This window comes from Tenrec ecaudatus, chromosome 12 (genome assembly GCF_050624435.1).
Source record: "Tenrec ecaudatus isolate mTenEca1 chromosome 12, mTenEca1.hap1, whole genome shotgun sequence".
NCBI lineage: Eukaryota > Metazoa > Chordata > Mammalia > Afrosoricida > Tenrecidae > Tenrec > Tenrec ecaudatus.
Window position 1 is genome coordinate 78,643,372 of NC_134541.1, and position 22,452 is coordinate 78,665,823.

The 22,452-nt window shown below is 43.1% G+C and overlaps 1 protein-coding gene across 1 annotated transcript in view; it reads left to right on the forward strand.

Moving 5' to 3' along the window:
- PYGB (glycogen phosphorylase B) overlaps positions 1 to 22,452 on the forward strand; it is a 64,575-nt gene that overhangs the window by 17,801 nt on the left and 24,322 nt on the right. Inside the window, exons 2-9 of the mRNA XM_075564186.1 lie at positions 2,082 to 2,183; positions 4,573 to 4,651; positions 5,819 to 5,922; positions 7,513 to 7,644; positions 10,296 to 10,407; positions 10,916 to 10,998; positions 12,761 to 12,904; positions 13,266 to 13,358. Coding sequence (XP_075420301.1) covers positions 2,082 to 2,183; positions 4,573 to 4,651; positions 5,819 to 5,922; positions 7,513 to 7,644; positions 10,296 to 10,407; positions 10,916 to 10,998; positions 12,761 to 12,904; positions 13,266 to 13,358 — 849 coding nt within the window. The remainder of the gene's footprint in view (positions 1 to 2,081; positions 2,184 to 4,572; positions 4,652 to 5,818; positions 5,923 to 7,512; positions 7,645 to 10,295; positions 10,408 to 10,915; positions 10,999 to 12,760; positions 12,905 to 13,265; positions 13,359 to 22,452) is intronic.

Genomic DNA, 22,452 nt, shown 5'->3' on the forward strand with positions numbered 1-22,452 from the left:
CAGAAGCATCACACATCTGCTAACTTCCCAAGCCAGCGATCAGGAATGAAGCAGACTTCTGCCTAGCAGGAGTGACAGCAGACATTTGTACAAACAGTGAGTGCTGATAGTGATGGTAAATGGTGGAAGTCGCTCATGTCGATTGCAAACTGTACAATGTGTGTAAGTAGCTGTGTTTGGAGCTTTAGCATTCATGTTGCTATTGTTGTGAGATCCCATTAACTGTGTGCTCCTGTGCCATCCTTACAACTGTTATGGTTTTGAACCCATTGTTGTCATTGCATCAGCCTGTCTGTCTCTTTAAGAGTTTTCCCTTTATTGCTGACCTTCTACTTTACCAAGTATGATGCCCTTTCCTAGGGACTGTCTCTCCTAATAACATACTCAAACTATTGAAGTCTTGCCATTTTCAAGCCTAAGGAGCATTCTGGGCGTTCTTCCTCCAAGACAAATTTGTTTGTTCTGGCAGCACCTTGTACTTGAATATCCATCTCCAACACCATGATTCAAATGCATGATGTCTTCCTTATTCATTGTCCAACTTTCACATCCTTCTAAAGGTTATTGAAAATGCTATGGCCTGGATCAGACGCATCTTAGTTCTCAAAGCCCTTTAATGTTTTAGAGCCCTTACACAGCAGATTCACCCAATTCCTTGGGTCCATCCTCTGATAGTTAAGCATGCTTTCTGTTTATCTGATGTGTTAGAGAGGAGAGGTGCTGTAGAAATGTGCCTAATGGCACATGGCTGGTCACAGGCTCTTCTCCACTCCGTTTGGATCTATCCAGTTCTGGGGGCCCTGTTCTTAGCCACTGCAGTGACTGGCTTCCCAACACACCAGGGAAACTTTAGTTTATATCTGCTCAGCGAGTCAAGGTCAGTGAAGCAAATGCATTTGCTGGGTGTCCTTTGAGTGTGGGAAAGTGGTAAACTGAGGACTGGTAGAGTGTACTTGGCCTTCTTTCTTCTTTTTTTAAAAATCATTTATTGGGGGCTCATACAACTCTTATCACAATCAATATGTATATCCCTTGTGTGTAGAGCACATTTGTACATTTGTTGCCCTCATCATTCTCAAAACATTTTCTTTCTACTTGAGCCCTTGGTATCAGCTCCTCATTTTCCCCCCTCCTTCCGTACTTCCCCCTCCCTCATGAACCCTTGATAATGTATAAATTAGTATGGTTTTGTCATATCTTACACTGTCTGATGTCTCCTGCACGCACTTCACCGTTGTCTGTTCCCTGGGGAGGAGGTCACATGTAGATCCTTGTGATTGGTTCCTGTTTGGCATCATTTCTACGCTCACAACCATGGGCACTCTTTTGAGAAAGCTCTCCATTGTTCTGATATAGGATGTTTTCAAATACAAGTTCTCCTGGCTGAAATGTGCCCCCACAATAGCCCTCCATTAGGGAACAGTCCCAGAGGAGCTACCCTAGAAGATGGCCCACACCTGCATCTGGCTCCTCACTATGCCTGAGGTTATCTGTAGATAAGAGTACAGGGTCTGTAGCCAGCCCACCGTGAAATGTAGCAAACTCTTCTGATAGATTGTTCCCCCGGGGAGGGCTCATGAGTGTCTGGGGCCAACTAGCACTAGGTCAATATGCTGAGTCATTTAATTGCTTATTTATTATGGTAGCCACTTATAGTATTACCCATTGCCTATGTAATATGTTGGCTGTATGGTGTGTATGCCTTTTAAAGATCTGTAAGCCCCAGGATTTGTACCCATTGAGAACTGCATTCACTCTCTTAATCCTGGCCTAGGGACAAGGAGCCCCTATGCCCCACTGTCTCTCTTTCTTTATTAGTTTCCACAATCGCAGAGTCACTCCTGAGGACCCATCTGAGTTTTGGGGGCTGAGGGGGCTGTTCCCTGACAGTAAAGATTAGGTTTGCAAATGTACATGGAAGTAAGTGAATCTATTATTCAGAATGGTGTGAGATAGTGAGCATGGTGATCACATAAATGAAACTTAAATGGGTGCTATTATGGGCCCAGTCATCACCTCTAATCTTTCTGGTGTGTGGACATGAATTTACTATTTTAAGATGATTTCTTTTGCTTCCTCAGCGTATTTACTATCTTTCCCTGGAATTCTACATGGGCCGGACGCTGCAGAACACTATGGTGAACTTAGGTCTTCAGAATGCTTGTGATGAAGCTATTTATCAGGTACAGTGTTCTATCAGTGAGCTCTGGGTCATCCTCAAATCCTCTCATAATACATGGAGGTTTAAATATAATCCTCCAGAGAGGTAAGCACTAGTGTTAAGATTTGCAGCTGCATGGGACTGGGGACGTGTCTATGATGTAGTCTGCTGTACACGAATGAGAATGTGACTGATGAGCACTCCTCCTGTTTGTATTCAGTTTTGTTTTGAGCGTGGGGTTTTCGTAGAAGGCGCAGTTCAATTCAAGGACAACTAGTGTAACTCTGGTGTAGTCAGGACCTCTTTTCTGCCCTTCTAGCACTAGGCACATTCAGATACGTGGCAAGTACTTTTATACATCCCATGTTCTGAATACTAATGAATGTTTGCTGATTTTGTCCCTCATTTCGAGTCATGCCCCATGATCAAGTGAAATTCCCCCAAATTCTGTTGCATTTCTGTCACTGTAACAGACTAGTTTGAGGAGGTAGCTCTTTCCAGGTGTATTTTGAGTGCCTTCTAACCCGAGGAGCTCCCCTCCCAGTTCTGTAGCTGCTTTTCATAAAGTTTTTAGTGGCCCATCCATCAGAAGCAGACAGCGTGCTCTTTCTTTGTGGTCTGGTCTTAGCCTGAAAGTTCCACTGAAATGTATTTACCAGAAGTGACCCTGCTGAGATTTCAAATATTGATGGCTTAGCTTCCAGCATCATAGCAACACAGAAGTCACCGGAGTACTACACACTGATAGATAAGTGGTGGACCACAGGCAGAGAATGTAGGGTTTGTAATACATCACAAAATGGAAGATAATTACACCAGACCTCAAAATGGAGGATGAGCACATCATTAAGTATGTACCAAATTATATCATTTCAAACTGCCAAACCACTGAAAATCAGTGCCCAATCTAGTTTACATATACCTTAACCATCCTATGTTCTAGACACCTTGGTATCAGCCGTCCAGTACCCTTGATGGGCCGCAAATACTTTATTTGCGTAGCCTGGGGGTGATTTACAGTAATTCACTGTACCACAGGAGTACAGAGCAGATAATTTCTCAGCCATATCTTCAGTGGATTTCATGTTTTCCCAGACACTTTCCCTTTCATTAGAACATTTGAGATCTACATAAAACCTGAGTAACTTGTTAAACTAAGCTTCCCTCCCCTTCCTTTATTATAATCATCTTCCCCCCTTGGCCAGGCTACTCCCAGATTGTTTAAGCCAATGTCAGATCGCAGAGTGTCTCACGATGAATTTCAGAAAGATATTTGTGTTGTCAACTGCATCTGACTTATGGCCACCTTATGAGCAAAAATCAGCCTCTGACTTATGACCACCCTGTGCACAAAAGGGGCTGACCCTTGTGATCAGGAACATCTACTAACTGAATGATTTTCATTGGCTAATTTTTTTTAATTGGCTAATTTTCAAAAGCAGACTTCCACGCCTTTCTTCCTACTCTGTCTTAGGAAGCGTCACTGAAACCTGTTAACCAGCATAGCAGCATAAACCTCCACTGAGAAATGAGTGGGGGCTGCCCATGAGGTCCATTGACTGGAAATTGAACTTGGATCTCCTGCAGAGAAAGCAAGAATCCTACAGCTGAACGGCCCCTGAACTCTATAAAAAATAAAATTTCTTAAAAACAAACACATTATTATAACTCTCTAAAAACGGACTAATTCTTTAAAATCATCAGTTTTTCAAGCAGCGTACAAGTTTCTGATTCTTTATCATTTTTTTCAACAATATGCTCAAAGATAAAAGGCTAAGATCCATAAACTGTGTTTGCTTGTTTTCTCTTAATTTGCTGATGACTCCTCTTTTTCTCTACCGTGAAATATATTTCTTGAACTGGGCTTGTCCTATAGTTTCCTGTGGTCTGGATTTGACTTGTTTGCATGCAAATTTAGAATAATCTACTTTAGCAAAGTTGTAAGATACAAGATCAATCTAGAAAAATCAGCTATATCTACACACTGGAAATGAAGTCTGAAATGAAATTAAGAAAGCAGTTCAATTTACAATAGCATCAAAAAGGATAAACTGCATCTGATAGATTTAACACAATCAGTAAAGACAAACACTCTGAAAATTATAAAACATCTGTGAACTGAGTGACTGGTGGTTTGAACCCACCAGTGACTGTAGGGAAGAAAGATGTGGAGTCTTCTTTCATACAGATTACAGCCTCAGAAACCTGAGGGGGCAGTTTTACTTTGCCATACGGGTCGCTATGAGTCGGAATTGACTCGATGGCAATGAGTTGAATTTTATAGTGTTGTATGTGCTGGAATTGACTAAATGGCACCGGCTTTTGAATAGTTTGTAACATCTATCTCTCAATCGGCTGTCTTGTGGGACATGTTAAGTAATATTAAAATGTCACTCTGTTTGCATTTGCAGCTAGGGCTGGACTTGGAGGAACTGGAGGAAATAGAAGAAGATGCTGGCCTGGGTAATGGAGGCCTGGGGAGGCTGGCAGGTAACCACTGGCACTTGTCCTGGATAAACTTGTCCTGACTACTTGGCTTGACTGGTGATCTCATGATAAGGGCAGGCATACTGCAGATGCCGACATCGGGGGTAGATTGGCTCTCCCTACAAAGGATAGGAGAATGTGTTTCTCATATCAAAATCTTTGCCACAAATATTTATGAAAACATAAAATCAAAATATACGTTCTCTTTCATACAACTGGCAATTCATAATTATCATTGAGACTGAGCTGGGAGGGGTTCCAAATATATAAACTACTCTTAAGTATCTAAAACCCAGTACAGTGAGACTTGAAAAAGCCAAAATTAATGAAAGAGGAATGTGGCCAGAGAAGGAAAGCGTAAATATTTTCCACAAAAACAACCAATAGAAAAATCATGAGACCACACTCTATCAACGGTGGGAAACTTGTGAGACTTGAACGATAGGGCAGTCTTGTCCATTTCTAACCTTTACAGATTTCTTTATAAATGAGGACAATGAAGTTGTATAGAAGCACACATATACACTACATATATTTACAGATACACACATATCCCCCCACAATTCACACACATACACAGTCTGCTACAATTCTCTCTCACAAGCACACACATCACATTGCGTACATCACACTAATGCACACTCATACCCCTCACCAGAACATAAACCATACTACACACATACACCATGCTATACACACCACCCTGCATATACTACACTGTATAAACAGACATACACCATACGCATATATACATATTACTCACACCATCATGTAATTCACACCATACAACATATACTATGCAACACATACCGCATATATCACACTATACACACATACTGCACACACACACACTGCACATAGACATGTACCACACTCTTCCTCACACACGTATCATACTATACTGCACGCAAACACACGTTGTAAGTGCTTCCCTGATCACAGATTACCCTGAAATAACAGCCATGTCTACTGGTGATTGTACTGTTCCTTCGGCCTCCTTATGTGCTAGGAGAGGGGTTTAGTTTTCCCATTCATCAAACTGAAGTTGATTGTGGTCCCTGCTGAGTCACTGTATGCCACCTTGTAGATAAAATGCTCCTCTTAACATCTGGATGGGGATTCTGCTGCTAGCCCTCGATCCAAACACGTTCTTTGTATCTGCCTTTCCAGCCTGTTTCCTCGATTCGATGGCTACCCTCGGACTGGCAGCGTATGGCTATGGAATCCGCTACGAGTTTGGGATTTTTAACCAGAGGATTGTCAATGGCTGGCAGGTGGATGATGCTTGATTTCTTGAGTGGACTCTTGCTGAATAAGAAATAGCCGGAGATTTTAGAGTGACTTCTTATCCTTTAAATTCCTTCCTTAAGTGAGTTCATGCCAGATACAGGCAATATGGGGGTATAACAGGACCACCCTGGTTCTGAAGACTACACAGGTTTGTCCTAATTAGCCGTGATTGACGCAGCATAGAACTGGTGGTTGCTGGCCTCCTGTGTAACCCCATTTTAAATCATTTCCGTGTGGCGGCTGGTAGACTGGATGGAAGTCAAGCAAAGGAGAAGATCAGCTGATAGCCCATGTCTAGGTACATGCTGGTATTCCTGTGGACCTGAATGTGAAAAGGACAGAGCTCGGTGAGACAGTGAGAATTTAGGACTTTGAGGCCTTAGGAAGACAGTTATTATCAGTCTTGGATGCTATTGGGTAGAGTTTCGGAGAACGAAAGAAGAAAGCCTCACAAGAGACCATTGTCTCCGCGGGGTCCTGGACAGCTCCTGGGGAGGGTCCAGGCTCCTCAGGCTGTCATAGAGTTGGAGAAGTAATTTGGGGATTATGCTTTTTTCACCCATGTAATCTCGACTGCCTTGATTAGCTGTAGTTTGATGCTAATAAAATCAAAACGTATTCTTCCTAAGGACCAATTTGCTTGGCAGGCTGGCACTGAATCCCACTGGACCCCATCACCTCACTGACACCAGGGAGAAGAGAAAAAACTGTGGGCTCCAAGTGATCATTTTTATAACAGTTTCATTGACCATAATTCACATTCCATAAGATTCACCTATGTAAAGTGTGCGCCTCGTGCATTTTGATTATATCCACCGGGTTGTGTGATCACCACTGTCCAATTCTAGAATATTTTCATCACCAAAACAGAAAACCCTGTGCTCGTTTGTAGTCATGCACCATCCCAGGCAACCGCCAGTCTGATCTGCCTCTATGGATCTGTCTGTTGGGGATATGCTATATAAAAGGAATTTGATTGCATGTCTGAGTGTCACTTTGTACAGGTTCATTCCCATTGTGATATCTATCAGTACGTCAGTCCTATTTTTTTTGTTAATCCTTTTATTTATTTATTTTTCCAATGCAATTTTCTTTTTTTTCTTTTTTAAAACATTTTATTAGGGGCTCATACAACTCTTATCACAGTCCATACATATACATGCATCAATTGTATAAAGCACATCTGTACATTCTTTGCCCTAATCATTTTCTTTTTTTTTCTCCTCTTTTCTTTTTTTACATTTTATTAGGGGCTCATACAACTCTTATCACAATCCATACATATACATACATCAATTGTATAAAGCACATCCATACATTCCCTGCCCCACGTCAGTCCTATTTATTGCCAATTTCAAGTGATTCTAAATGTTTTTTCACTTTAAGCATTTTTTCTGAATTTTACATGTGCTTGTTGTTTTATTAGTCCAGAATTTATTTGCCTACAATGGGCTTTCATGTTGTTTCTGGTGTGACTTCTGCCATGGCACAATTCATGCAAGTACAGGGTGTGGGCTGGCCCAGGGACAGCGTCCTGACCCTTTTCTTTCCTTCCCTATGGCGCCCCCCTATAGGTGGAGGAGGCTGATGACTGGCTGCGCTATGGCAACCCGTGGGAGAAGGCACGCCCTGAGTACATGCTTCCTGTGCACTTCTATGGAAAAGTAGAGCACACCTCTGATGGAGTAAAGTGGTTGGACACACAGGTATTGAACCCAGAGTTCCTAAGGGAAGCCATTGTAAGTTGAACGAGGGATGCTACATGTTTAATTTTTGATTGACTTCCTTTTTGGAGTGGAAAGTTACTTATCTGGAGGACTCATCTCTGGGAACAGTCTGGAAGCGGTTCTACCCTCTCCACACTCCCACTTTTCTACACTTACAAGGGAGCGTTCCAGATGAGCCTGACAGACAGCGCATTGAAGTGAAGCCACGGGCTCTGTCAGTTAGCAGAGTTGGGTGTTGGGATTGCATCTGGCCACCATGCCTGCTGCTTGGTGCCTGTTGGACATAGCGCTGTGCCCATGTCAAAGAGCAAACAGAGTTGTGTTCTCACAGGCTGTGGTTAGACACAACATGTCCCCAACATTTGCATGTGCTGTCTGTGCCGTCCATGTATACTCAGTGACCCAACACTGGCCATGTACACTTTGAGTTCTAGGTTTGTGAGAAGCACGAGTGGGTGCTCAGAATGGGGTGCAGAGGCTCTCTCTCAGACAAGAGTCCTGTGGTGGACCTGAAGGCAAGATGGCAAAGTCAGTAGCAAGGGTGCGGAAGCAGGAGATCCCGCTTAATGTCAGAACTGACAGCACCTGGTGGTGGTTTCACGAACAGGGACAGGAATCGCTTTGGGAAAGATTCTTTGTGATGCACCTTGAGGTTGGTCAGGACTCAGACATACAGCGTGCAGATGGGATGAGTAAAGTCAACGTGGAACTGCAGCACTGTGGAAGTTTCCAGTATGCAAAAGCAGTGGTCCTCTTCTTCTGGAGTATGGGTGCTCACAAGGGTGCACGGGGCCAGAATCCACTAGAACAGGGGCCAGCCAGCTTTTGAGATGGAAGAGCCAATCCTGTCCCTCAAAACAACTTAAAAATTATTCTAGAGCCATAAATATACAAATGAAATCACAATTAGCTGAATAATATCTTTTCAATTTTTTCAACTTTACTTCAGAGCCACATGCATGTAACAAAAAAGCCCGGGCTAGCACCGTGAGATGGAGACCTAGCTGCTGTGACAGTTCTAGTTCCTTTGCTATGAGCAGAGGAAGGGACGTACATTTTTTAGTGTGTTTGCACATGTTTCAGTGCTTGGGTGAGGACAGGCAGGAACAGCAGAGCTGGAAGCTGCACGGCTGGCGGCACAGGACGTGCCGAGGGCCTCACCTGGGAACAACCATTGGGCCGAAGGTGATGATCTGGGGTTTGGGGTCCTGGCAGCAACACTACAAGGTCCTTTATGGTTTCAGGATTTCAAACCTCTATAGTCTCAAGGCCTACAGTAATATTTACACAAGCTGCTGTAAACACACTCGGCCTAAGTATGCCAGAGATCAGGAGTGGTTTTGCAGTTCTGCCAAGCTCTTCCTGTGCTTTTTGTTCTAGACATGTCCGAATGGGTAGTATCGTGCACAGGGAGTCTGGGCTCCACCCCTCACGAACTGGCCCTCAGTTTTATCTTGGGACTGAGTGAGAGGGTTGGTTTGCATGTGCTGAGTTTTCATTCAATATATACACTGAAGGATCCTCTCTGGCCGGCTTCAGAAATGTAGGCCAAAAATTGAAGTCGTCGATTGGAGAAGATAGTCAAATTCTGAAATTGCTAAAGCTGAGCAATGTCAATTTAAGATCAACTGGGGGACACCTTTTTTGGGGGAGGGCAGAGGATAAGGAGACTGAGCAGTGATCTGTGAGGTAGAGGGAGCCAGGCGAATGCAGTGCTCCTTCCAGACACTGGGAGAATGGCTTAAGTAGGAGCTGTCAGGGATGCACATATGGAGGAGGGGGAGCCAGAAAAGACGACTGTAGCCTTGCGAGTATGACCTGAGCTTAACGAACTGGTCACAGCAGACAGTTCCAGGCATGGGTCACCTGGCAGTGGGGATGGAACGGTGCCCATGATTGTGGTGGAGAGAAGTTCAGCTGACTGGTGGTGGTTTTAGCTAGAAGAAGCCAGTGGAGCCAGTGGAGGGAAAAGCATGACCCGAGAAGGAGATGAAGGCATCTAGATCAGTGGCCAGTGACACCTGCTTAAGGAACTGTGTGTCTCTGTGTGTTTATTTACTTCTTCCGCTCCTCCTTTCCATTCCCACTTCACCCAACCTCCCCATAACCTTCACAATTTGGTATGAAAACCATTTATTTTGATTTTTTTCTTTTATAATTATCTCATGTCCTAACTTTCTCTATGAGATGAACTTTGCTGATTGGAGTGTCTTCCAAATTCATCCATGTTAGGAAGTTTGACAACTTTATCACTGTTTTGTGGGGATGCCTACTATTCCGTTGTGTGTGCACCAGAGCTTATTTATCCATTCCTCCACAGATGGGAGTTTGGTGGTTTCTATCTTTTTGCTTTTGTGCATTTATCTGTTCATGTTTGGGTATTTATTTCCTTGGGCTCTATACCAAGCAGCGAGATCGCTGGGTCACGTGCATTTCTATTTACTTTTCTTTAAGGAAGTGCCAAACGGCTTTCCATGGTGGCTGCACAATTTTGTAATCCCACCAGCAGTGTGTGAGCACTCCAATTTCTCCACTTCCTATCCAGCCTTTGTTGTTTTTGCTTCAAAAACATTTTGTCAAAGAAAGATTTTTGAGACAGGAGGCCAGAACCCTGGGTGTTTCCTATGCAGGTAGTACTGGCCATGCCCTATGACACACCAGTGCCAGGCTACAAGAACAACACTGTCAACACCATGCGGTTGTGGTCTGCCAAGGCGCCTAACAGCTTCAAGCTCCATGACTGTAAGTGCCCCCATCCCTCCGTCTCCACCTGGGTAGCTCAGACTGTGGGTTCAATTTCAGACCCAGGTGCTCCTTTTGGGGAGTGCTTGGCTCCCCTTGGAGAATGTTTTCAGGTACCCTCGCCCAAGCTGGCTCTAAGCTGACAAGACTGGTAGCCAGTAACCTCCCAGTGAGGGCCAGGTCAGGGATCAAGACTGGATATGGTTTTTGCTCCTCTCAACTCTCCGTGAGAGAGGGGAGTCAGTCTGGAGCTGGGCAGGCTAGGGTACTGTAGCATGTGGGAGACCTACCCCTGACAGCTACTGGTGAGATACCAAGCGCCCCCTTCAGGAGCAGACTATGAGATGAAGCACAGCAAGACTTTGGGGAGTGGGCAAGAGAAGATGTTCTATTCAGGCATGCATGTCCTAACACCTATCATATGAATGACTGGTCAGTTGTGGGGCTCATGTTTCTGAGCCACGTAGAGTTTTTTAAGGCACTAACCCCATGCTTTGTCTCTATCTAGTCAATGTGGGTGACTATATAGAAGCTGTCCTGGATCGGAACTTGGCTGAGAACATCTCCAGAGTCCTCTACCCAAATGATAATGTAAGTAGTGGGTGTAGTTAGCTCCTGTCTACACTGTGCCTTCTTCATGTGTGGAGAAGTAAACCAGAGGCTAACGGAACCCCTGAGCAGAACCTGTTTACTGAGCTTAAGTTGAGAGATGGGATATTGAACTGGCCAACGTCAGCCCTGTGTTGACATTTGTAAGCACTCTTTACCCTGTTGGGGAAGTAGGATAATAGCGTTCTCTCAAGGAATATGCCTGTTCAGGTCTCTTTTGCTCCCCTCTCCCTAAGAAGAACTTGTAAGGGAGTCCTTTGCCTTTTCCCACATGTCTAAATACCCACTGTAAATCCAGGGCCTTCTAGGATCTTGGCTGGTGAGGAGCGGGGTTCAATGTGATCATATGGCTCTGCATGGAGGAGCACATTGAAGACAGTGTAGGAATATGGCAGAGTATCTACAGGGTACAGCATGGGATGCAGAGACAGGGCAGGGACGAGTGTTGCAGTAGGCTGCAGGAATGGGAATTTGGACATTAAGTACAGGGATAAGGTATGAGGAACAGGCCAAGGACGGGTGTGGGGACAGAGTGTGAAGGACATGTAGTATAGGGCAGGCTCAGGCCTGCTGTAGCCATTTCTAGGATGGGATAGGACAGGATAGGATAGGATAGGATAGGGAGAAAGGAGCATAGGGGCAAGGGGTAAGGAATGGTGATGAGGTATGGAAACAGATTACAAGGACATGGGATGGTGGGGGGGCTGGGATTGTGAGAGAAGATATGGGGACAAGGGACAGAGATAGGGTGAGAGAGAGCGATGGCGTATAGGGCTGGGTAGTGGGGTTGAGGTAGGGAGAGAGGGCAAAGGAACAGTGCAGAGAAGGGGCAAGGGATTGGAGGATGGATCATCATGGGGTGCTAGGTGAAAAGGGCAGGCCGAGACCTACTATAGTCATTCCCAGCCACACAGTAAAGCTTTTCTCAGAGTCAGCTGGGCAGCCATTGTCAGCAGAGCTGTGCCGCCTGGTTGGCCATGGTGCTCTGAAGCACACAGCAGTCATAACTTGGAAAGCCTTCGCCCGTGCTTGGTAGTACTAGGTGGCTATGGTAGCTCACAGTCTCTGACACTGGGCTTAGTTTTGGTGCTTCTATTTATTTATTTATTTATTTATGGTTGTTGTTGTTGTTGCATGACAAGAGTTCACAGAGTTGGTATGCCCTAGTGGGTTGTGTATTTTAAAAATTCACCTTTTTTACTCTATCAAAATAATGCGTGCACATAGTGACAAAGGGACACTGATATTGAAGGTCTTATAACAAAGCACACCATTCCTGTCCAGCTCCCAAGAGCATTTAAACAGATTCTCAATTTTGAGTACAAAAACATATTTATGACTTCTGTACTTCTGAACTTGTGGTTTCTTCGGGACTGGCATCAGTCGTATCTGTGCATTCTCGTTGCTGATGCATTGCACACATCATGCTCGGTGTGCCTGCACATAGGCAGTGTGGTCTGGGCCACCACCCATGTTATCGTCATGTCTGCGGCTAAGTGGTACACCACAGTTTAGGCCCCTCACCATTTTCTACCAAGAACCCGAGCACATCCTCCTGACCCCTGGTCTCCTGAGGGGAAAGATTTGGGTCTCACTTCCAGTTGGAGGCTCAGAAGGTAGGGGAGCCTTGGTTGGTGCTCTCCCTTGGACTAGGCCCTCCCATGTGTGTGAGTCTCTCAGTGTGGGGTGGCAGTATGTGGGTAGCCTGTGGCTGCAGGTAGACTGAGGATGCCTGTGTGTCTAGTTCTTTGAGGGCAAGGAGCTGCGTCTGAAGCAGGAGTACTTTGTGGTGGCTGCCACCCTACAGGACATCATCCGCCGCTTCAAGTCTTCTAAATTTGGCTGCCGAGACCCTATCAGAACCTGTTTCGAGACATTTCCAGATAAGGTAATTGCCTACATGAGGGTGGAGCTTGAGACCATCGGGGCAGGGTATGTAAAGCATGTGCCCTTTCCAGGCAGGCAAATCGAGGGGTGGGATGGCCTTTGCCATTATGGGGCCACAGCCAAGAGGCAGGTTCCTCCTAGGTCATTTTAACACAGACATCATATCCAAATGGAAAGGAGTCAGGGAGGAGAGTTATATGGGAGGAGGGGACCCAGCTCAAAGCCTATCAGGGACACTTGTCTACCAACCCTGACTCCCCCTCTACCCTCAAGATCATTGAGACTCTAGAAGCCGCTGCTTCTGAGAAGTCTCCACCAAGAGCAGGGCGCTGACTCGGGATCTGCCTGCTTGTCCATTTCAGGTGGCCATCCAGCTGAATGACACCCACCCAGCCCTCGCCATTCCAGAGCTCATGCGAATCCTGGTGGATGTGGAGAAAGTGGACTGGGATAAGGTAAACACTGAAGAGGAGGGCACTGACAGTTTCTCGGCAGGGTGTGTGTGTGTGATGGTATTCTTTGCAGACTTGGACTTGTGTCTAGGCTGAGTGTTGTCTGTGAAGCTGGATGTGTGTGAGTAACAGTATTCTCTTCCGCCCACTAAGGATTTCCAAAGAAAAATTATGAATGCTGGCTTTATAATCCTGGGAAGTTGAGATAGATCTGTCCTTATAACCCTAGAGGAAAACAGCAGAGTAGCAGCGGCAAAAGGTCATCTTGAGCAATTGCTTGAAGGCAAATTAAAAAAATGGAGGGATTTGTCATCTAGCTCATTAACTTATACTTCAATTAATTCAATTTTTCATTTTTGTCCTTTTAATCTATTATATCTTTCAAAAATCTTAGTGTTATTCTTAGGGATTTCTGTTTCCTTTTTTATGTGGTTTTGAATTTTCTTTGACTTTGTACCTTTGTTCTTTCTGTTTGTTTGAAGCTACGTGTGTGTCACAAAAGTATCCAAGTCATTTTCATTTTTACTTTTCCTTCTTTTGTAGCCATTCAGACCAACCTTTAGGTCTGAGAGTTAAGGAATCTGCAAGGGTTTTCTAAGGCTGTGACCCTTCCTTCTCTCTCTTTAATTTTATTTGCTTTTCTATATATATATATTTCACTTTGTTTGTGGAATATAATATACACAAAGAGAAACAGTACTATGTAGTCGCAATGTCATTAAACATCTATAAATGTGGGGGTTTTCCCTTTTCTTTTTTCTTTTAGAAATCATTTTATTAGGGGTTCCTACAGCTTTTATAATGGTCCACACATACATTGTATCAAGCACAATTGTACATAAGTTGCCATCCTCATCTTCTTTTTTCTTCTTTTTAAAAAAATCACTTTATTAGGGGATCATACACCTCCTATACATCACACATACATCAATTGTGTAAAGCACATTTGTACATTCATTGCCCTCATCATTCTCAAACATTTGCTCTCCACCCAAGCCCCTGGCATCAGCTCCTCATTTTTCCCCTTCCTCCCCACTCCCCACTCCCTCATGAACCCTTGATAATTTATAAATTATTATTTTGTCATATCTTGCTCTGTCCCACGTCTCCCTTCCCCCACTTTTCTGTTGTATGTCCCCCAGGGAGGAACAGATCCTTGAAATCTGTTCCCCCTTTCCAACCCACCCTCCCTACCCCCTCCCAATATTGCCACTCACACCACTGGTCCTGAGGGGATCATCTGTCCTGGATTCTATGTGTTTCCAGTTCCCATCTGTACCAGTGTACAACCTCTGGTATAGTCAGATTTGATTTGTATCCTGATGGGGGTGTGGGGCGGCGGGGCGGGGAGGAAGCATAGAGGAAAGTTGTATTTTTCATGGTTGTTACATCGCACCCTGACTATCTCGTCTCCTCCACAAGACCCTTCTGTAAGGGGATGTATAGTGTCCTACAAATGGGCTTTGGGTCTCCACTCTGCACTCCTATCCTCATTCACAATGATATGATTTTTTTGTTCTGATGATGCCTGATACCTGATCCCTTTGACACCTTGGGATCGCACAGGCTGGTGTGCTTCTTCCATGTGACTTATGTTGTTTCTCAGCTAGATGGCCACTTGTTTACCTGTAAGCCTTTAAGACCCCAGATGCTATATCTTTTGATAGCCGGGCACCATCAGCTTTCTTCACCACATTTGCTTATGTACCCGCTTTCTCTTCAGTGATTGTGTCAGGAAGGTGAGCATCATGGAATGCCAGTTTAATAGAACAGAGTATTCTTAATACTAAAACTATAAGTATATGCACATAGATCTATTTCCCCATCCTTATATGTAAATATATTTACATATGTACATGCCTGTATTTAGACCTCTATAAATGCCCTCCTAGCTCTTTCCTCCATTTCCTTTGACTTTCCTCTTGTCCCACTATCATGCTCAGTCTTCATTTGGATTTCAATAATTCCTCTTGGTCACATTACCCCTGATCATGCCTACCAGGCCTCCTACACCCTCCTAACCACCAATTTGGATCACTTGTTGTTCCCTTGTCCCTGCGTCTGTTAACACCACTACTTTCCCCCCAACCTCTCCCTTTCCCATGTTCCCCCGCAACTGTAGGTTCCGGCATTTTCTCCTCCAGATTGTTCATCCAGCCTATTTTATTTAGACAGACCTGTGGAGATAATAGGATGCACAAAAACAAGACAGAGCAAAATCAAGCAACAAAATAAAAGAAAATAACAACAACAAGCCAATGACAAAAAACAAAACACAACAAGAAGAAGAGCTTGTAGATAGTTCAGGGACTGTTTGTTGGCCTTTAGGTGTGTTTTCCAGTCCAGTCTCTTGGGGCGTCAAGCCCTGGTCCCAAAGTCTATTTTTTGGTATTCCCTGGCAACCTTGTTGCTCTGTTCCCCTTGCTGTTCTGTTGCACGCCCTTAGTGCTTTGCTTTGTTGTAGTAATCGGGTGGAATTCCCACCCTGTGTCTCCAGTGTTGTCCCCTGTAGGGGTATGGGTCAATGAGGGATGTCATGTCTCATAGTGGGGCCGGCCATGTGGTCTTCTCTGTGGATTGGCTGCTCTGAGTGGGAATATCCCACTGTGCACCCTACACAATTACTCCTATGCTTGAGCCCATTGTTGCAACCACTTGGTAAGACCCTTCCTCTTTTTCACTGTCCCTCTACTTTATTACCAAACATGATGCCTGTTTCCCGGGACTGGCCTTTCCTGACAACATGTCCCAAGTATGTAAGATGGAGTCTTGTCCCCCTTGCCTCCAAGGAGCACTCTGACTGTATTTCTTACAGACATTTTTTTGTTTGTCCTTTTAACAGTCCATAGTACTTTCAGTATTATTTACCAGCACCACAATTCAGTTGCATCAATTCTTTTTCAGTCGTCCTTATTCAGTGTCCAACTTCCTTTTTTTTAACATTTTTATTAGGGGCTCATACAACTCTTATCACAATCCATACATATACATACATCAATTGTATAAAGCATATCTGTACATTCTTTGCCCTAATCATTTTTTTTACATTTTATTAGGGGCTCATACAACTCTGATCACATTCCATACATATACATACATCAATTGTATAAAGCACATCCATACATTCTTTGCCTTAACCATTTTCAAAGCATTTGCTCTCCACTTAAGCCCTTTGCATCAGGTCCTCTTTTTTTTCCCCCTCCCTCTCTGCTCCACGCTCCCTTATGAGTCCTTTATAATTTATAGATTGTTATTTTGCCATATTTTGCCCTATCCAGAGTCTCCCTCCACCCCCCCCCCCCTTCTCTGCCGTCCCCCTCCCAGGGAGGAGGTCACATGTGGATCGTCGTAATCAGTTCCCCCTTTCCAACCCACTCACCCTCCACTCTCCCAGCATTGCCCCTCACACCCCTGGTCCTGAGGGTATCGTCCACCCTGGATTCCCTGTGCCTCCAGCTCCCATATGCACCAGTGTACAACCTCTGGCCTATCCAGTCCTGCAAGGTAGAATTTGGATCATGGTAGTTGTGGGGAGGAAACATCCAGGATCTGGGGGAAAGCTGTGTTCCACATCGGTACTACATCGCACCCTGACTGACCCATCTCCTCTCCTAAACCCCTCTATGAGGGGATCTCCAGTGGCCGACAAATGGGCCTTGGGTCTCCACTCTGCACTTCCCCCTTCATTCACTATGGTATATATATTCTTTTTTTTTTTTTTTTTTGCATGATGCCTTCTGCCTGGTCCCTTTGGCACCTCGTGATCGCACAGGCTGGTGTGCTTCTTCCATGTGGGCTTTGTTGCTTCTGAGCTAGATGGCTGCTTGTTTTGCTTCAAGCCTTTCAGACTCCAGACACTATCTCTTTTGATAGCCAGGCACCATCAGCTTTCTTAACAACATTTACTTGTTCACCCGCTTTGGCTTCACAGTGTCCAACTTTCATATGTATATGAGGCAATGGAAAATACAATGGCTTGGGTCAGGTGCACATTAGTTATTCAAAGTAACCTCCTGCTTTTTCAACACTCTAAAGCGGTCTTGTGCAGCAGATTTGTTCAATGCAATGCATCATTTGATCTCTTGCCTGTTGTTTCCATGAGGACTGATACAAGCAAGATTAAATCCTTGACAACTTCCATCTTTTTTCCCATTTATCACGATGTTCCGACGGGACCAGTTGTGAGTAACTTGGTCTTCTCTAAATTATAATCTGTATTGACGACTTCAATCCTTCATCAAATCTTCATCAGCAAATGCTCCAACTTCTACTTACTTTCGACAAGCAGAATTGTATCCTCTATATATCACAGGTGGTTAGTTAATAAGGCTTCCTCTAATCCTGACACCACATTCTTCTTTATATAATCAAGTTTCTCTTATCATTTGCTCAGAATATAGATTGAAAGAATGGTGAGAGTATAATACCGGATATGCAACTTTGATGATTTTAAACCATACAGTGTCCTCTTGTTCTGTTCACAACTGTCTCTTGATCCAGGTACAAGTTTTGCCAGAGTCTCATCAAGTGTTCTGGAATTCTCATTCTTCTCAAGGCAATCCACACTTTGTTATAATCCACACAGTTGAAAACACAAGTAAACATCTTTAGAGTATTCTCTGCTTTCAGCCAAGGTCTATGCGACGTCACCAATTATATCCCTTGTTCCACGTCCTCTTCTCCAACCAGCTTGAACCTCTGGCAGCAATGCCAATATATTTCTGCAGCAATTGTCAAATGATCTTCAGCAAAATTTTACTTGCATGTGATATTAATAATATTCTATAATTTGAACATTCTGCTGGGTCACCTTTTGTGTTAGGCCAGGTTGTCTAGAGAAACAAATTCAGTGACACTCCTATATGTGTAAGAGAGAGAGCTTTATATCAAGAAGTCGATCAAGAAAACATCCCAGCTCAGTTCCACTCAAAGTCTATAAATCCAATACTAGTCCATAAGTCCCTCTTCAGACACATAGTCACAAGCAATGGTGCAGAATGCAGTAATATCACTTGGCAATGGGTACAAAGTCTTGTGAATACAAAGGCCATGAGCCAGCAGGAAGGTGAAGGTAGAGAGGGGTGGGGAAGTTCCCAGGATGCTCCTTATGAGAAGGCCACACCCACAAGGAGGTACCATCAGGCTGTGGCCTGATTGACAGGCTAGACTCCACCCCTACTTTTATTTCTTCAAATTGATATGAAATTATGTAACTATCATACCTTTCTTTGGAATGGGTACAAATAAGGGTTTCTTCCAGTCAGTTGATCAAGTAGCTGTTTTCCAAATTTTCTGGCATAGATGAATAAGTACTTCCGGTGCTTCATCAGTTTCTTGAAACATTTCAATTAGTATCCCACCAATTCCTGGAGCCTTGTTTTCAGCTAATGCTTTCAGTATAGCTTGAACTTCTTCCTTTAGAACCACTGGCTGGTGCTCATATGTTACTTCCTGAAATGGTAAACTATGTAGACTATAGAGCAGTGGTTCTCAACCTGTGGGTCACGACCCCTTTGGGGAGTCAAGTGACCTTTTCACAGGGGTCTCCTAAGACCATCAGAAAACACATAAATATTTCACAATATATAATTACATATTGTTTTGTGATTAATCACTATGCTTTAATTATTTTTAATTGTGTTCAATTTGTAACAATGAAAATACATCCTGCATATCAGATATTTACATTATGATTCATAACAGTAGCAACATTACAGATAGGAAGTAGCAGCAAAAATAATTTTGTGGTCGTGGCATCAGGAAGGTTGAGAGCCACTGCTGTAGAGTCTATGTAAGTAATGGGGAGTCTATATAAGCAATGTTAAGTGTTTTACCTAGTGGCAGGTTTACTGATTTACTACCTTCTTTAAGACAGACCTGCCCCTTCCAACCACCCCCCCCCCCAACACACACACATAAGGACTTGAATTTTTATTGTTTCACTGAGCACCCTTGTAGAGGTGTCTGTTGATTTAGGGTAACAATGTTATGTGGCAGGAACTGATTGGTTTTCTCTGTCTCCCTCCAAAATGAGGCCCTAGCTGAGCTGAGGCCTCCTTTGTTGAAGTGGTTACTAAGATGTACAAATAAGACAGTGACATGTGCATCATAAGCATTAGGCAGGCACACCCTCCTTGTTTGGAAGACTGTGCTAGAAGACTATATGACCTGAGAAAAGCTGCCTGAATTTGTCTAGGTGTTTATTCTTATAGTACTGGTCTTTCACAGCATTTGCCCCTTGGTGTTTCTGAATCCATCCATGTCATGATATGCTTCATGGTTTCATCACTGTTTTTTAAGGATGCATAGTATTCTATTGTGTGTATGTACCAGATTTTATTATTTTTCTAAAATCATTTTATTGGCGACTCATATAACTCTTATTACAATCCATACATATATCCATTGTGTCCAGCACATTTGTACATTTGTTGTTATCATTCTCAAAAATTTGCTTTCTACTTGAGCCCTTGGTACTAGCTCCTCATTTTTGGCCCTCTCCCCTCCCCCCCTCCGCAAACCCTTAATAATTTATAAATTATTATTATTTTATCATGCCTTAACACTCTCTGATGTCTCCCTTCACCCACTTTTCTGTTGTCCATCGCCCAGGGAGGGGGTTATATGTAGATCTTGTGATCAGCTCCCCCTTTCTCCGGCACTGTCCCCTTATTCTCCTGGTATCACTACTCTCATTATTGGTCCTGAGCGGTCTATCTGTCCTGGATTCCTTGTGTTTCCAGCTCTTATCTGTACCAGTGTACCTCATCTGGTCTAGCCAGATTTTTAAGGTAGAATTGGGATGGTGATAGTGTGGGGGAGGAAGCATTAAAGAGCTAGAGGAAAGTTGTATGTTTCCTCAGTGCTATACTGCGCCCTGACTGGCTCGTCTCCACCAGGAGACCCTTCTGTATTTTCTTGATCTATTCTTCTACTGATGGGTATTGGACTTTTCCAGCTTCTTCCTTTTGTGACTTGTGCTGAGATGAACATGGGAGATCATATGTGTGTTCAAGTTGTGTTCTCTTAATTGTTTGAGGCTTATTCCCTACAGGAATATTGCTGGGTTATGTGGAATTTCTATTCCCAACTCTTTTAGCTCAGATGTATCGCTTTCCACAATAGTGATGCATGTTTAGAAGCCCACCAGCAGTGTATGAATCCAATCCCTCCACAGCCTCCCTAACATTTGTGTTGCTTCAAATTGAGCTACTGTTGTGGGTATTAGATGATGTCTCATCGTTGTTTTACTTTGCTTCCACTAGATGGCTAGTTATCCTTTTATCATGTATTTATTAGCAATTTAAGTATTAATTTTGGTGAACTGTCAGCTTATGCATTTGTGCATTTTTAAAAACCATTTTATTAGCATATAATTCACATATGCAATTCAATAGTTCAATCGCATTTACAATAGTAAAAGAATCACTACAATACATTTTAGAACATTTTATTCTTTCTTGTTATTTTTACAGTTTTATTGGTGCATAATCCTCTTATCATACAATTCATTTGTTCAATAATAATAATAATGTATAATTGATCAAGGATTCACAAGGGTGGAGGGTGGGGGAGGAAGGGGAAAAAAGAGGAGCTGATACCAAGGACTCAAGTAGAATGAAAATATTTTGGAAATGATGATGGCAACATATGTACAAGCGTGCTCAGTAAAATTGAATTATGGATTGTTATAAGATCGGTAAGAGCCCCCCAATAAAATGATGAATAATTTTTATTTGATCAGAATTTAATATTGCCACTCCTGCTTTTTTGTTGTTGTCATTGCTATTAGCTTGATATATTTTTCCTATCCTTTGATTTTCAGACCATCTTTGTCTTTGTCTAAAATGTATACAGCAACTTGATAGGTCTCATTTTCTTATCCAGTCTGCTACTCTATGTTTCTTGACTGGTGTGTTTAATCCACTAATGTTCAGTGTCATTATTTAAAAATGGGTTTATTGCTGTAATTTTATATGGTTTTTCGGTGCTGATATTGGTTTCCTTTTTCATCTTATATTTCTGCACTGGTTTGAATACTGTTTTTTTTTGTTTGTTTTTGAATACTGTTTTAAGGATGTTGATTTCTGTGTGAAATTTGATCTCAGGTTTGTCTGCTGTTGATGTTGATTATCTGTCCAGAATACTCCACTTAGAATTTTTTGTAATGATTCTTTTTGTCACAAAATCCGTTGATTTCCCCTTGTCTCAAAATACTCTTATTTCATCTTCATATTGGAGTGATAACTTTGCTGGATATATAATTTTGCATGTTCTTAATTGACAGCTATTTTCCTTCCAGGTTATATCTGTTACTCCATAGTTGTCGTGCGTCCATGTTTTCTGCTTAGAAACCTAAGCTTATTCCTATCGATTTTCCTTTTTAGGTCACTGTTCTTTTCCCCCTGGAAACTCTTAGGATTCTCTCCTTGGTCTTGATCATAGAAAGTTTGGCTACGATACGCCCTAATGTTTTCCTTTTGGGGGTTGTCCTATTTGGGATTCTTGCAGGTTCCTGGATAGTCATTTTCTCCTGCTTTATGCTGTTAGGGAAGTTTTCCATCAGGATTTCTGATACTACATTCTCTGTGGATGTTCATGGACTGGACTTCCAGTGGGATGTAAATTGTTCCTCTTGGGAGTGTCCCATATAATTTGTAGACGTTCTTCAGAGTCTTTTGTCTTTTTTCTTGACAGTTTCTCTCATTGGTTGGAGTCAACAGATTTGTTTTCAAATTCATGAATTAAATTTTCCATTTCTACAACTCGATTACTCTTCTCTTTTAAAGTGTTTTTAATCCTGCTATCTTCTCTATTCTTTCCATTGTTATTTCAAGCTCTCTCTCCACCTGTTGAAAGTATCTCAACTTCATTCTTCTGAATTATTTTTCTGCTACTTCCAGACTCCTTACTTCTTAAGAACATTATTTTGGATATGGAGATCGTTCAGTTGTTTGTGCCCATTTCCTTTTCTTTTTTTCATGTTGACTAAGATTGACTACTGTTTCAACAGCATTGATATACAATGATTAGGTTGCGTGGGGATAGTTGGTTGTGTGGGGAGAGTTGTGTCTTTCAGTAGTGTTGGAAAGCAACA